We start from the raw sequence: 14,764 nt of genomic DNA, 5'->3' as shown, positions 1-14,764 counted from the left end.
CTCTTCCTGTTCAGGCTGGAGTTCCCCAAGGCAGTGTTCTGGGCCCCGTGCTTTTTCTGGTCTTCATCAATGATCTCTCTGACTCTCTCGAAAATCCTCTCTATCTCTTTGCTGATGACTCCACTCTCTGCCGCTCCATTCCTCTTCCCTCAGATCGGCAGTCTGCTGCCTCCTCACTCTCTGAAGACCTGGACAAAATCACAGACTGGTCAAACAAGTGGAACATGTCTTTCAATCCTGACAAATCTCACACTCTTACTATGTCTCTCCGAAAAGATCGACTGGACAACCCTCCCATCTACTTTCTCAACAATCCTCTCCAAGAAGTTCTGTCGCTCAAGATTTTGGGTCTCACTATCTGCCATGATCTTTCTTGGGAAAACCACATTTCCAAGCTGGCCTCCAAAGCCAGTCGCCGACTGGGCATCCTCCGTCGTGCGAAGTCCTTCCTCGGCACACCTGAGCTCCTCACCACATACAAGGCTTTCATCCGCAGCTCAATGGAATACTGTTCTCCCCTATGGGCCGGTGCTCCTGCCTCACACCTAGCTCGGCTTCACGCTGTTGAAACCAAAGCTTTCAGAATTATTGGAATCTCCCGCGATGAAGCTATCTCTGAGGGCCTTTCACTCACTCACCGCAGGCAGGTAGGTGGTCTTTCTGTCTTCTACCGACTCCTCTCCGGCCTTGCACCCCCAGCTCTCTCTGTGCTCTGTCCCCCAAATATTCCTACAGGTCGCACAAGATCTGCCAGCAACCCTCTGATGGTTAAACTGCCGAAATCTCGGCTCTCCGCTCACCTTCACTCTTTCATTCCTCTTTTCTCCCGCCTCTGGAACAAACTCCCTCACTCCCTTCAATCCCACTCCTCCCTCCAGGTCTTTAAAACAGCTGTTCACCACCATCTCTTATCTTCCCCCATCCAAAACCTTGATCTTTTCTACCCCCGCTAATTCACCCCAGATCCACCTTGTTTGAAATTCCAACTTCTTTCCTGGAAGTCCTGGCAGTGTCCATATGTTTTATACCTCTCCCACTGCCCCCTTCCCACGCCCCCCCCCCCCAAAGCCCTCGCCCTCTCTCAGATCTCTCGATGTCTCCATGTCTCTCGGTCCCTGCTCTCAAATGTTGTGTTTGTGTCCTTCCCCCTTTCTCCCCATCTTGTCTACCGCTCCCTATGTTATATGTTTTATGTGTCGGTTTGTCTTTCTGTGTGATTAATGTTCGCTCTTTCACGAGCCTCGATATTGTATACAAAAAAAAAAAAAAAAAAAAAAAAACTGCAATAAATTAATGAGAGCATGCAATTAAATGAATTTTTTTTTTTTAAACAATAAACATTTTTGTTTTTCTACAAGAGCGAGCGAGACTCATGCATTGTTCCCACAGACCAAATTTACAGTTTTCCAGGACTTTCACCTCCCCAATACAAGGGTGTTTCACATTTACGTGTGCGCGGCAAGCGAAGCACACATAATCGATAAAGCCAAGAATTTTTTTAATATCATTTATTATTATATTTCTATTAATTTTATTTTGTTCAATACAATTAAATGTACTTATTATATGTTTATTTACAGTTACATTGTGATATAAAATAAAGTACAGTCCTGTAGGCTAAGTACCTTTGCGAGTTGTGCGAATTGGTGCTGGACGAATACCTTTAGTAGTAGGTACAGTATAGTCAATTTGGCTGACACAATGTGTGGATGTTAGTGCAAGTGAACTTTTTTTATTTTGACTTATCCAATCTATTGATTATTATGGTTCCTAAAAGACCATGCGATTTAAATCAACTAGAGAAGAAGAGGGAAACAATGACTATGGAGGTCAAAGTTGATATCCTGAATAACTTATCATCAGTTCTGCTTCATCTTTGGCCAGGCAATATGGCAAGAATGAATCAACCACAAGAACAATACGGAAGAACGAAGATAAAATCGGTGCCAGTGTTCGTGCAGGAGCCTCCATTGCAACATCATATTGTTATGTTTGTAGGGTTTCGGGAGGGGGGAGGATGGGGGTAGGAATTATCTTAGCACAGTTTGAAATGTATAGTTTAGTATGCTCCGTGGTTCGAGTAGATTGGTCGACTTCAATGTATTAAGGAGGGAAATGTTAGCTTAATAATTGTTAAATGGGCATCATACGAAGGGTAAAGCCCTTGTTCAATAAATAGCCAGGCTTTAACATAGAGGATCTGCATGTAATACCTTCTGTGGACTCCAAGTGAGGCACTGGTGGAGCCTTGGGAAAGGGAGGGAGAAATTTGTCACCTCCCGAGGGGTGGAGTTTTGGGGCTCTCGGGGTTCTGCACAGTCTCACGAGAGAACAAAGAGTGCAAGAGAGTTGCTTCGGCCTCGGAGCAAGAGGGAGAGCTTTGTTGGACTCCAGAGAGGAATGGTTTTGTGCTTTGTGCGCCTGGTTCGTCGTCTAGCCTCGCCTGCCTATTCGTCCTCCCTGGTTCCTTCTCATCGCCTCTGTGTTTCTGCTTTGTCACCCAGCTCATCTCCCTAGTTCATAGTCTTGTTCGTGACTGCTCGCCTGCTTTGTTGTAGGTTTGTGGCTGCTTTGATGCAAACTTCGTCGTCGCACCACAAGAGCTAAGGCCTCACTCGGTTCTTCTTTCCCTCCGCGTCCATGCTTGAATCTGGTGTGTGGCGCGGCGCCCTGGTTCGCTTTATTTCTCTTGTAAATAATTATTTGTGAATTACACGTTTCCCCTTTTCCACCCTCAACCCGCCGTCATGACAATTCTTCCTCTGTTATTATGGTGGGGAATAAACTCCGTCAAATCAGATCAAGGTGCTCGTGTGCTTCTTGTGATTCCCACACACAAATCCATCATTAATTGATGCAGTTCAATGGAGTAACAGTCAGTTCGGTCTATTCATCTAGTAGTCAGTGTTACTGGAGCACTGGACACGACAATTTTAAATATATATAACTATATACATTGAATTTTAATTTTAATTCAGTAACGAAGTTGCTTTGCTATAATACAGTACTATTATGACACCTATACTTATTTTAATGTATGGTTAATAATTATGCACCATTCCATGCAAAGAAACATGCAGAAATTACCAAAAAGTCTGTTTTTTGTCAATTTTTCAGGACCCTGGAGCATATCCCATTTTGCCCACAAGTTTAATTATTCCCCCCAACACAAACTCCTCCAACATGAGGGTACTCCAGAACATATCCACCACGTTGAAGGATGTCTGACTGTACATGTATACCTACACACAAAATATATCAGCTTAGTATGTTGTACCACAAAACTATTCCAAGTTGTACCTTTTGCTGCATTAATTCACCAGCTTCTGTCACATGGATTGTTTACAATCTCTCACACCGAGTAAACTGTAATTAATAATTATCCTCATTTTCATAAAAATTTGAAGTCAACAAATTGTGCTCTCCACATACGAGGTGTATTTTCGAACTACAGTAAACATTTGTTGCACTCGGTGGATTACGTTTCCTCTCACCAAAAAAACTCATGCGTCATATGCCGCAGCGTTTACCAGAATCACAATCGCTCAAGGTGCAAAACCAGAGAATTCACTTATCCCTTATATTTTCTGTGCATTTCTTTACTTGTTGGATACCCCCATTAATACAATAATGTCTGTCCAGTGACACCGCACACAAGCGTATCTAAAGCGTCCACATTGTGTGTCAAAGAGATCACTTTCCTTGAGTATTTTTGCACTTGTTCATCACCAACAACAGCTTTCCTCTTGGAAGCCAACGTTAAAAATAACGCTGTGGGGGACTGATGACTATTTCCACATGATTTCTGAGATTGTTTTTAAATAAATTACCTGAATTTGAGGCAAAACTCCCCTCTTATTCCCTTCAAATGTACGGATCCAGATGGGGAGCACAACTCCGTGAGACCTTATTGTCCTGATGCATTTTACTAAATTTGGTCCGTATCGCTCAGGTAGTTGTGGAGAAGATGATGTGTTCGTGAAAATAAGGGATTCAGGGAGGGGAGCCCGTGGCTCCATTTCAGGGGGAGATACGGCCATGAGGAGCACAACCTAAGGTTAGGGCATGGTGCCGATGCCTCGTGGCGAGTTTGGTCTGGATCTGTTTGGCAGTTTCTGAGAAGATTTTTGAATGAAATATGAATATTTGGGGGACAACCCCCTTTTAATCCACTTATAGGGGTTACATTTGGAGCACAACCCCATGAGACCTTGCTGAATGAATAGAACATTAGAGGGATTAACTTGGGAATAATTTAGCAGCTACATGAGCACCATGTCATCAATCCATTGGTGGGGGATTAGGATTAACTATGGTGTTGGAATGGGGCTTGTTCCATGGTTGAACTGACCAGACTGAAACCAAGGAGTTTTAAGGACTGCGTGAAACCTTACTTGGAAGAGCAATGTTAAGTTGACAGTGGGGTAGCACAGCAACTTAAAGGTTTTTATGATAATATAGCCAGGCTTTTACTTATGCTTTAAAATGAACAAAATGGATTCTTCATGACATTTTAACCACCATCACCACCACCACAACCACCAACATACCACTTTCATCACCATCACTGGATATATAGCACTGCCACTGGTGAAAATGGCTATATTAAATCCCCTGGCATGTTCATGGCACAACTTACCTGTGCTATACTGATAGACCTCAAATGTACGATTGTACATTTCCGCCATGGCCTGCATCTCTATGTGATTCCCATGGCAGTGGTTCATGCTCTTGCGGTTTACATACGTGGAAAAATCCTCAGTAACATAGTTTGAGAAGTAATCAGAATTCTTCATCTATGAAAAGCAGCAGGAAGGATAGGTACAATCAAATCTGATGCAAGACTCAGGCACATCTTATACACCAGCAACAAAGCATGTTATCGTCAGTTTTTCTCTTGAAAAATATTTTTAAAACTCAATTTATGTTTGTGACACGAGTCCTTAAAGGGTAATTGAGAACTAAAATAGCGAATCGGCTTTTATCACGTTTCACACACACAGCTGCACGTAAACCTCGACACCCCAATGTCAATTGAACGCGCAGATTTTTTTTAATCATCAGAATGTCTCGATAAATTAACAATTCCAAATCATAGCCATAAAAGGGGTGAATATTGCAGTCGCCGTAATGACATCATAGTTACAAGAACACACAGCAAATTATCTTAGTAACGACAGTGGAACCAACTTGAATCATGAGTTTTTACTGACAAAACCACAGCATTCCAGCAATTTGAAAAGTAATTCCCCATCAAGTCTCTTTGGATGAAAGGAGCAAATAATGCACAGTGGAACCATTAAAAGTCACGAAGGAGGGGGAAATAAAGCAACAAAGTAGATTGCTTGTACAACTCGTAAAAACTGTTACAAATACACTAAAAAAAACGTAAATGGTGCCCTGCTTATTGAAAGAAAAGTCTTTCATACATAATCAGAAATGACATCCATGACATAAGGCCGAAACCCAAAAAACAGCTCAGAGTACAACTAAACCCAGCAATATAAAGTTATGTCTGCAGTTTATATGATTCTTAGGTGTGGTATATTAGGTTGACGATAATAATCTATCGAGTTCCAAAATAAAATGCAACTGATCGAAAACAAATGCATCAATCCATATTTATTGTAAACCATGTGAAATGCTATGTGCATAAACTTAATAATTATTAAATGGATATACATTTTATATATATATATATATATTTTATATATATATATATATATTATATATATATATATATATATATATATATATATATATATTTTTTATAATAATAATAATAATAATGCATTTATTTTATATAGCGCTTTTCAGGAAGCCCAAAGACGCTTTGACAGAGTGCAAAACATAATGCATAGCAAAACATAAAGACAATTGCAAAAAAAGAAGAATCAATAGGGAAATATTCAAAGCACAAAGGAGGGAGAAGGAGAGGAGATAGTCAGGGGTTAGATGCTGTGGGTTAAATGTTGAATGCAGTGTTGAACAGGTGGGTCTTTAGTGATGTTTTGAATGTGGTGAGTGAGGAGGAGTCTCTGATGGTGTGAGGTAGCGAGTTCCAGAGGGTGGGAGCAGCGATGGAGAAGGCCCTGTCCCCCCAGGATCTAAATTTGGTCCGGATGGGGGGGGGGGGGGGGGGTCAGGAGGTTGGTACCAGCAGAGCGGAGGTTGCGGGTGGGAGTGTGTCTGGAGAGGAGGTCAGCCAGGAAGGATGGGGCCAGGTTATGGAGGGCTTTGTAGGTCAAGAGGAGGATTTTGTACTGGATTCTCTGGGAGATGGGGAGCCAGTGAAGCTTGTAAAGGACGGGGGTGATGTGGTCACGGGTCCGGGAATGGGTGAGTAGACGGGCAGCGGAGTTCTGAATGTATTGGAGTTTATTGGTGATTGTTGAGGGTGAACCATAAAGGAGGCTATTGCAGTAGTCCAGACGGGAAGTGATGAAGGCGTGGATGAGGGTTTCTGCAGCCACGGAGGAGAGGGATGGACGGAGACGGGCGATGTTTTTCAGGTGAAAGAAGGCTGTCTTTGTGATCTGTTTAGTGTATTTGTCGAAGGAGAGGGTTTGGTCAAAGATGATGCCAAGATTCCGGATGTGAGGGGAGGTGGATACTGGGAAACCGTCGATGTTGAGGGCAAAGTTATGGGTGGACTTGGTGAGCGTTTTTGGGCCAATGATGATTATTTCAGATTTATCACAGTTAAGTTTGAGGAAGTTGATTTGAAGCCAGGATTTTATTTCAGTGATGCAGTTTGTCAGGATAGAGTGGGTGGCGGTGGAGATGGACTTGGTGGAGATGAAAAGCTGGATGTCATCGGCGAAGCAGTGGAATTGGAGACCATGACGGCGGATTAAGTGACCAAGGGGGGACAGGTAAAGGATGAAGAGGAGGGGGCCAAGAACTGAACCTTGGGGGACACCTTGGGGGAGGGGAGCAGTGGGGGATTTGCAGTTATTGATGGAGATGAACTGACGTCTGTCAGAGAGGTATGATTTAATCCAAGAGAGGGCAGTGCCGGTAATGTTAAAGGTGGTTTCAAGTCGGGTGAGGAGGATGGTGTGATCGATGGTGTCAAAGGCGGCGCTGAGGTCGAGGAGGATGAGAATGTTGAGGTTGCCAGCGTCAGAGGAGAGGAGAAGGTCGTTGGTGATTTTGAGGAGAGCAGTTTCAGTACTGTGGTTGGAGCGGAATCCGGATTGGAATGTTTCATACAGGTTATTGGCAGAGAGGTGATGTTTGAGTTGAGTGGCTACAGCGCGTTCCAAAACCTTTGACAGAAAGGGTAGGTTGGAGATGGGTCTGAAGTTATTTAGGGTGTCAGGGTTTAGTCCAGGTTTTTTCAGAATGGGGGTAACAGCAGCAATTTTGAGGGATGGTGGGACGATGCCTGTAGACAGGGAGGAGTTTATTGTTGCAATGATAAGTGGAGAGAGAGCAGGAAGGGAGGCCTTGACAAAGCTGGAGGGGATGGGGTCAAGAGTGCAGGTGGCAATTTTCATTCCGATGAGGAGTTCAGAGAGGTCAGTAGGGGAGACTGGGGAGAATTGAGACAGGGGATGGCAGGATAAGGGGGGGCAGGTGGTTTGAGGGGGAGCGGGTGCGGCGGTGGTCAAGCTGTTGTAGATGTTTTCAATTTTGCGTTGGAAGAATGAAAGGAAGGAGATGCAGTTGTCTATTGTGAATGACTGGGTGGTGGTGTTCAGGGGGCTGAGGAGTTTGTTTATTGTAGAGAAGAGTGCTTTTGGGTTTCCGGAGCCAGAGTGGATAATTTGAGAGTAGTAGGCGGAGCGGGCGCGGGAGAGGGCATCTTTATAGTGTTGTATGTGGTCCTTGTAGGCCTGGGAGTGAACTGTGAGACCTGTTTTATTGCGGAGTCTTTCAAGTTGGCGAGCACGAGTTTTCATCAGGCGGAGTTCAGGGGTAAACCAGGGAGCAGAATGGGTGAAAGAAACTGTTTTGGTTTTTATAGGCGCAAGTTGGTCAAGGCAGGAGGAGAGAGTGTGGTTGTAGTAGTCAGTGAGGTCAGAAGGGGTGTGGAGGTCAACGAAGGGAGAAGTGGACATTTTTTCAGAGAGGGTCGATGAGAATGAGGCAGGTGAAAGAGCGTTTAGCTTACGGAAGTTGATAGTGCGATAATGCCTTGGTGCTGGGGTGGGGATGTTGATGGTCAGAGTGATGGCTAGGTGGTCAGAGAGAGTGAGGTCGGAGCCAGAGACATGGTGCAAAATTAGTCCAATAGAGCAGACAAGGTCCAAAATGTGACCACGGTTATGGGTAGGAAAGTTGACATGTTGAGTGAGGTTAAAGCAGGTGAGTAAATCAGTGAAGTCAGTGGTTAGCGTGGAGTCAGTGGAGTCCATGTGGATATTGAAATCACCAAGGAGGAGGATTGAGGGGGAGAGGGAACATAGCTGGGTCAGAAAGTAGGAGAAGTCAGACAGGAATGATGGGTGTGGTTTGGGAGGGCGGTAGACAACAGCCATGACTGACTGTGTGTGACCAGAGAGTTTAAAAGCCAGGTGTTCAAATGATGGAGCAGATGAGATGGAGATGAGGTTGGTCTTGATGTCTTGTCGGTGAATAACGGCAATTCCACCACCTCGGCCCTCCGAGCGTGGTTTATTGATGTAAGAATATCCATTGGGTGTGGTGAGGTTGAGCGTGTAGTAGTCCAGTGGTTGTTGCCAGGTCTCAGTGAGACAGAGAAAGTCCAGTTTATTTTCCAGGATGTAGTCGTTCAGGATGAGGCATTTGTTGTTGAGGGACCGGGTATTGAACAGGGTGAGCTTGATGTTGTTTTGTACGGCGGGTATGAATCCAGGTGATTTGGCCAGGGTTCGCAGACAGGAGGTGCGATTTTGTGCGTTGTTGTGACCAGGTGTCATGTATGTATATATATATATATATATATATATATATAGTTGCGGTTTTGAGAATTCACACTTGTAAATATGACATCATTAAAGGGTTAAAGGTTGCACCCCATCGGTAGGCCACAAGCAACACATAGGTCACCATAGGACTTCAGTTATTTCATTAGTATGTGTATAGATAAGGCCATGTTTCCAAAAGTTGAATCTGCGGTGTCAATCAAATAAGGAGTAGGCCCCATTCCATTCATTTTGCCAGCCTCCCTCTCCAAGCGACGCCATTAAGCATGCCCTCCTGACTGTGCCCCATGGCTCCTCCCAATTGTTACGCTCCTTGCCAGCAGCCTTCGCTGCCCGTGAGCTCGCTCAACGCCGCCATAATCCACGAGGTAAAGCCCGAGAAAGGGAGGCGGAGCGCCAGGAAGAAGGTGTGGCCACGTCACCCAGCCGTCAAGGGCAGGGCCGGTAAGCCTTAACCAGCCAACCAGGGCTGAGGTAAGATCACCTGAAAAGCGTGGCTTTTGGGCTGCGAGCGATCGCTGCTTGAGTTATAAAAGCGCGAACGCAAAGCCCTTTGACAGGACTTACCGGGAGAGAGCGCATTGAAAGGACTTACTCGCTGGCGCTGATTAAAGAAGGACTACTGTGATTTGAAGGACTGACTAGAAGAGCGCGCTTGTGAAAGGACTCTGGTTGGAACCTTGTGCTAAAGCAGGACATTGGAGAGAGGGGGCGTTTGGCACAAGCGTGCACTTATTAAATACGCCGCTAGTACACCAGCCTTCCCCCCGTTATATAATTGTCCGTTTGCATTCCACTACACGCGGAGCTGCCTGCCGGGTTTCGCCCGCTGGACCGGAGCCTGGACCGGAGCCGGGCGGGAGCCTGGACACGCTGGACACGCTGGTCACCATCAACCATCTACAATCCCCGTGTGTGTGTATGTGTACATTTCTTTCGTTTCCTCTTCTCCTTCTTCTAAATTGTTAATAAATTGATCTGTTCTTCCTATTTTCTGGGTTTCCTCTCCATCCGATCCCATCAGTCTTTTCTCCATTGGGTAAACGTGGCACGATCGGAACTGCCATAATCGGGTTTAGTCCTTGCTAACGGCCCGAATCGCGGCTCGCTTCGCTCGGCGTGTCCACTAACGCCGTGGTTCGGGCGGGAGTTATTTCCCTACTTCACGGTTGGTGTTAGCAATTAGGTATTAGGACTAAGTTGACCAATATACCGACCTACCTAATACCGACCGGAAGGAGCGTATAACTTCCAGGACTCGCGTCGGCCAGATAAAAGGACAATGGGATTAACGCCCCCTTGATAAGGGGAGAGCCGACGTTCGAGATCCGTAACAATATATATATATATTATATATATATATACATATACATAGATATATATCTATATATATATATACATATACATAGATATATATCTATATATATATATACATATCTATATATATATACATACATATATATACATATATATATATATATCGATATATATATATATATACATATATACATATATACATATATATATATATATACATATATATATACATATATATATACATATATATATATACATATATATACATATATATATATATATATATATATATATATACATATATTATACATATATATATATATATATATATATACATATATTATACATATATATTGTTGCGAATATGGAATTTGGCCTCCATATCCGCTTGTAAATATTCCCCTATTTCCCCAATACTCCCCAACTATCCCCAATCCCCCATTCCCTAGTCCCATTGTCTGTAAACAACACTCTGTAGAACCGACCTTCCCCTTTTTCCCCCATTAAATGTCGTGCCCAGGTCCACCGCATCTCACGTAGACAACTTTCGGACATCTTGCTAGTTATTCTTATTCTATGTCAGTTAAGGACTCGTTTCCATTAATTCTGACTCTTCGTTGCACCAGAATGTGATGATATGGCACCAGTAGTGAGTTTAGGACCTTCCCATACCTCCTCCCATCTTCTTCCCCAAACAACAACTACAAACAACAACTACTACAACAACAACAACAACAACAACTACTACAACAACGGCGCGCAGGGGGAGTGTGCGTCCTCACACCGGCTCGGTTAGCCGCCATGACCATGCGCTCCACGGGGTTACCACGAAAGGGCTCCCTGTCAGCCCCCCATCAAGGGCGGAGCCGGTAACCCCCCGCACGCACCCAATGAGAAGCAACGAGCCGATTCCATCTGGGGTGGAGCTAACGAGCCGAGGGCGTGTCACTCCCCGCCGGAGATACGCAGCCACTTGCCGGACGTGACGTCAGATGCGCCCCCAGCTTGGAGAAAGAACGTCGCCTTCCGAGCGCTGTGACCTCCCTGCATCTCTGGACCGGACCGAGTCGATTCTGTCCCTGAGCCCAGGTGCACCTGGAGCCATCGATTCTGCCTTTCCTTGCCATCAATCCCCGTGTGAGTCAGTTTTTGTCCCGTTTATCTGTCGTCTGTTGGGGTTAATATAAGAGTGTGTCTAAGTGCTTGTCTTTCTATGCTGTCCCTCTCATCCCTGTAATCTGACCTTCCGCCCTAATATAACCTCCTCCGGAGGTCTTGAGAACTGAACCCTTGGTGTCGTGTCATTTTAATCCAGCCGTGTGTCTTTTCCTTCATTGACCTAGCGTAGCGCGACTCGGCAACGTTCGAGCATAATCGGGTAAACTGTGCAGACGTGGTCATACCAAACCACTCGGTAAACTAACATCCACAACCGCGTCTGTAACAATTGGTGTCAGGAGTGGGATTCGGACCCGGGACTAAATTTGTTAGGCCCAAACTTTGGGAGGTAGAATCGATCCGGAGCGCGTTTACTGCGCTCGACGAAATTATAACGGCGAAATTTGATTTTGTTATACGGAAATAAAAACCCGAATTTTGAAAGTCGCGCTATGGCAGACCAAGTCGGCTGGGGTCCGGTAGTGGAGAGTGAGGCAGGGTCGGTCCAGGACCAAATTGAGGGACGTGAGGAGAGCGAAGCAGCGAGGGTAGCAAACGCACAAAATGGCGCCTCGCTGGTCACCGCGCCCGCGACCGTGGCAGCGCCCCTGGTGGATTCGAACCTTTTCCTCCTGCAAATGAGGGCCCTTATGGAACAAATGGTGGGAATGAGGGCTGATAGTGAGCGGTTGGGAAACCAAATAGGGGTAATAAGGGACGAAGCGAGGGCTCAGAGTGAGCAAATGGGGGTAATGGGAAACCAAATGGGGGTAATGGGAAACCAAATGGGGGTAATGAGGGACGAAGCGAGGGGTACTGGTGAGAAGGTAGACAAAAATTTTGAGGGGTTAGACAATGGGATAAAAGAAGTGAGAAATGGGTTAATGGGGGTAGAAAATAGAATGGCTGCCCAGGAGAATCAGATAGAGGGAGTGAAAAATGGGTTAGAGGGGTTAGAAAACAGGATGGAAGGCAAATTGAGGGACATGAGGGACCAAGCGGAAAGGGAAGTTAACCAAATGGGGCAGCAGATAGAGGGGGTCAGAATGGGGGTAGAAACCAAACTGGATGCTCACAGGGAGGAAATGGAGCAGATGAGGGTGGCATCTGGGCAGGAGATGCAAGTGATGGGAGAGGAGATCAGAAGAGGAGTGAGTGAGGAGGTCGGAGGAGTGCGCGAGGAGGTGAGGCACTGTAAGGAGCACATGGAGAAGGAGGTGAGAAAGGGGACTGTAAAGTTACAAGGGGGCATAGAGGACCTGACGCAGGAGGTGGAGCAGCTGACGGTGGGACAGACGGAGTTAGTGGAGCAGGTTCAAAGGAACACTGCGGTATTAGGAGGTTTAAAAGCGACACAGAAAGAACTAAAAGATGACTTGGTAGCGACGAAGAGGGAATGTCAGATGGTACGTGAGGGACTGACAACGAGGCTGGACGAGGTGATAGAGGTAATGGAGACGAAGGACCGGCAGGTGAGGACGCACATGGAAACGGTCAAGGTAGCCTTGGAGGACGAGCTTGAGGAGACGTACCGGGGAATAAAAGAGGTGAAGCAGAAATTAGAAGAAGTGGAAGAAGGGGTGAGCGAAATTAAGAAGCGACGGAGAGGGGACAACAAAGAGATAAAAGAGGAAGTAAAAGAATTGGTCCAAAGTCTGTGTTTGGATCGTGATGATGTGCTCATTAACCGGATGAGGGATTCGCAGGTGATGGAGGAGAAGCGAAGAGGAAGAGGACCCGGTGTAAGTGGTGACCAATATGGTCGTGCGTATGATGCGCCAGGGGATTTAAGAAGCTTGGGGGTCGAGATGGACCCGGGTGTTCGTGAGAGGCCGTGGGTGAAGTGTGCGACAGGTCTGGTGTGCGAAAAAGGAGGTGTGCAAGAAAGTCCGACTCTGGGGTGTGTGAGGAAAAAGTGCGTGCCAAGGAGTAGTGAGGGTGCTGGCGAGAGTGAGTCGGTCGTAGCGCGTGTGCGAGGGAGCACATGGAAGCGTGGTGTGGTAAGTGTTGCAGAGGGTGTGACGGGAGAGTGTGCGCGAGAAAGGTGTGTGACGGACAGGTGCATGAGGAAAGAGTGCGCTGTCAGAAGTAAGGAAGAGTGTCCACCTGTGGTGAGTGTTACAGAGGGTGTAACGGGAGAGTGTGCGCGAGAAAGGTGTGTGACGGACAGGTGCACGAGGAAAGAGTGCGCTGTCAAGAGTAAGGGTGAGTGCGCTGTCAAGAATGGAGGTGAGAGTAGTGAGAGTGAAACGGAGCGTGAGTTGGTTGTGACAGGTGAGCGAGGATGTACACCTGGGATGGAAGGATGCACACCTGGAATGGTAGAGCGTGAGTGGGAATGCACGCTGGAGTTGGTGGTGAGGCACGTGGTTGGGTGTGCGAATGAGGGCACACCTGTGATTGTCACAGAGGAGGTGACCGAGGAGGGGGCGCGAAGCGGTGTATTGGTGAGGTGTGCGAGCAACGAATGTGTGCCAAAGTGTTCGGTGGTCAGGTGTGTGACCAAGGCTGTGAGTGGAATGGGTGTACCTGGGTGTGTAAGGAAAGGTACGAGGAGCATGGGCACGGCTGGATGTGTGAGCAAGGAATGGGCTGCGGGGTGTAAGCGTCCAGGTGAAGCATCGACGTTAGACGGGGTAGAGTTTAGAACGACTTATAGCCGAATCGGGCCCTCGGTCGGTGCGTGCTGGGCCTCGCTTTGAACGGCCGCGTCTGTGCTCCACTAGGCGGAGCGGGCAGCCCGATAGAAAGGGTCGTCATGGCGACCACTTTTTGTTGAGGCAGTCCGGCAGGTCGAGATCGGGACATTGGATGGCTCCACGCCGAGATGGTGCGTGGGATCTCGGCCCGGGTAAGCCCCCGTCCCTGCACCGAGTGCCGGACGCATCCAGCCGCTGGCACAGAACAACCAGCATCCATTGCTTGGCTTTACGAAGCCGGGCTTTGGACAGGAATTGGCGCACCGAGAGGCATTAGTGAGTAGACTGGGTGATGAGGTTAGTGTTTTGGACCCAAAATTAGAGAAAAACAAAATTTGATGATTGGCAAGGGATTGGCAGTAGTGATTGGCAGATGATGGGCAGTGATTGGCAAATTTTTAATTTGTTGAAATTTGATGTGCAAAATTGGTAGTGAGCGATGGGCCCGGTGGGTAAGGGTGGCATCCCTGCCACCCTTCCCATGGGGGCAAAGGAGCTATAGTTTATGGGGTGTATGGCAGTGAAAACTAGCCCGGGTGGGTTAGGTTATATGTGTGTAGGGACCTAGAAGATGACATTAGGTGACGTTAAGGTTAGATAGTGACTGATACCTGTAGGGGGGACGCAGGTAGATTAGTGTGGATGATAATGACGAGGGAGCGCAATAGTTTAAAGGGACGACTGGGAAGCGCAAGT

The 14,764-nt window shown here is 46.5% G+C and overlaps 1 protein-coding gene across 1 annotated transcript in view; it reads right to left on the bottom strand.

Moving 5' to 3' along the window:
- Positions 1-14,764, bottom strand: part of OTUD5 (OTU deubiquitinase 5) — an 84,651-nt gene that overhangs the window by 18,948 nt on the left and 50,939 nt on the right. The window contains exon 4 of the mRNA XM_068134493.2: positions 4,640-4,796. Within this exon, the coding sequence (XP_067990594.2) occupies positions 4,640-4,796 (157 nt within the window). The remainder of the gene's footprint in view (positions 1-4,639; positions 4,797-14,764) is intronic.

Source organism: Myxine glutinosa, chromosome 1, assembly GCF_964187855.1.
Source record: "Myxine glutinosa chromosome 1, kmMyxGlut1.1, whole genome shotgun sequence".
NCBI classification, from domain to species: Eukaryota; Metazoa; Chordata; class Myxini; order Myxiniformes; family Myxinidae; genus Myxine; species Myxine glutinosa.
The sequence above is the reverse complement of the archived record's forward strand: the minus strand, read 5'-3'. Positions and strand labels throughout refer to the sequence as shown.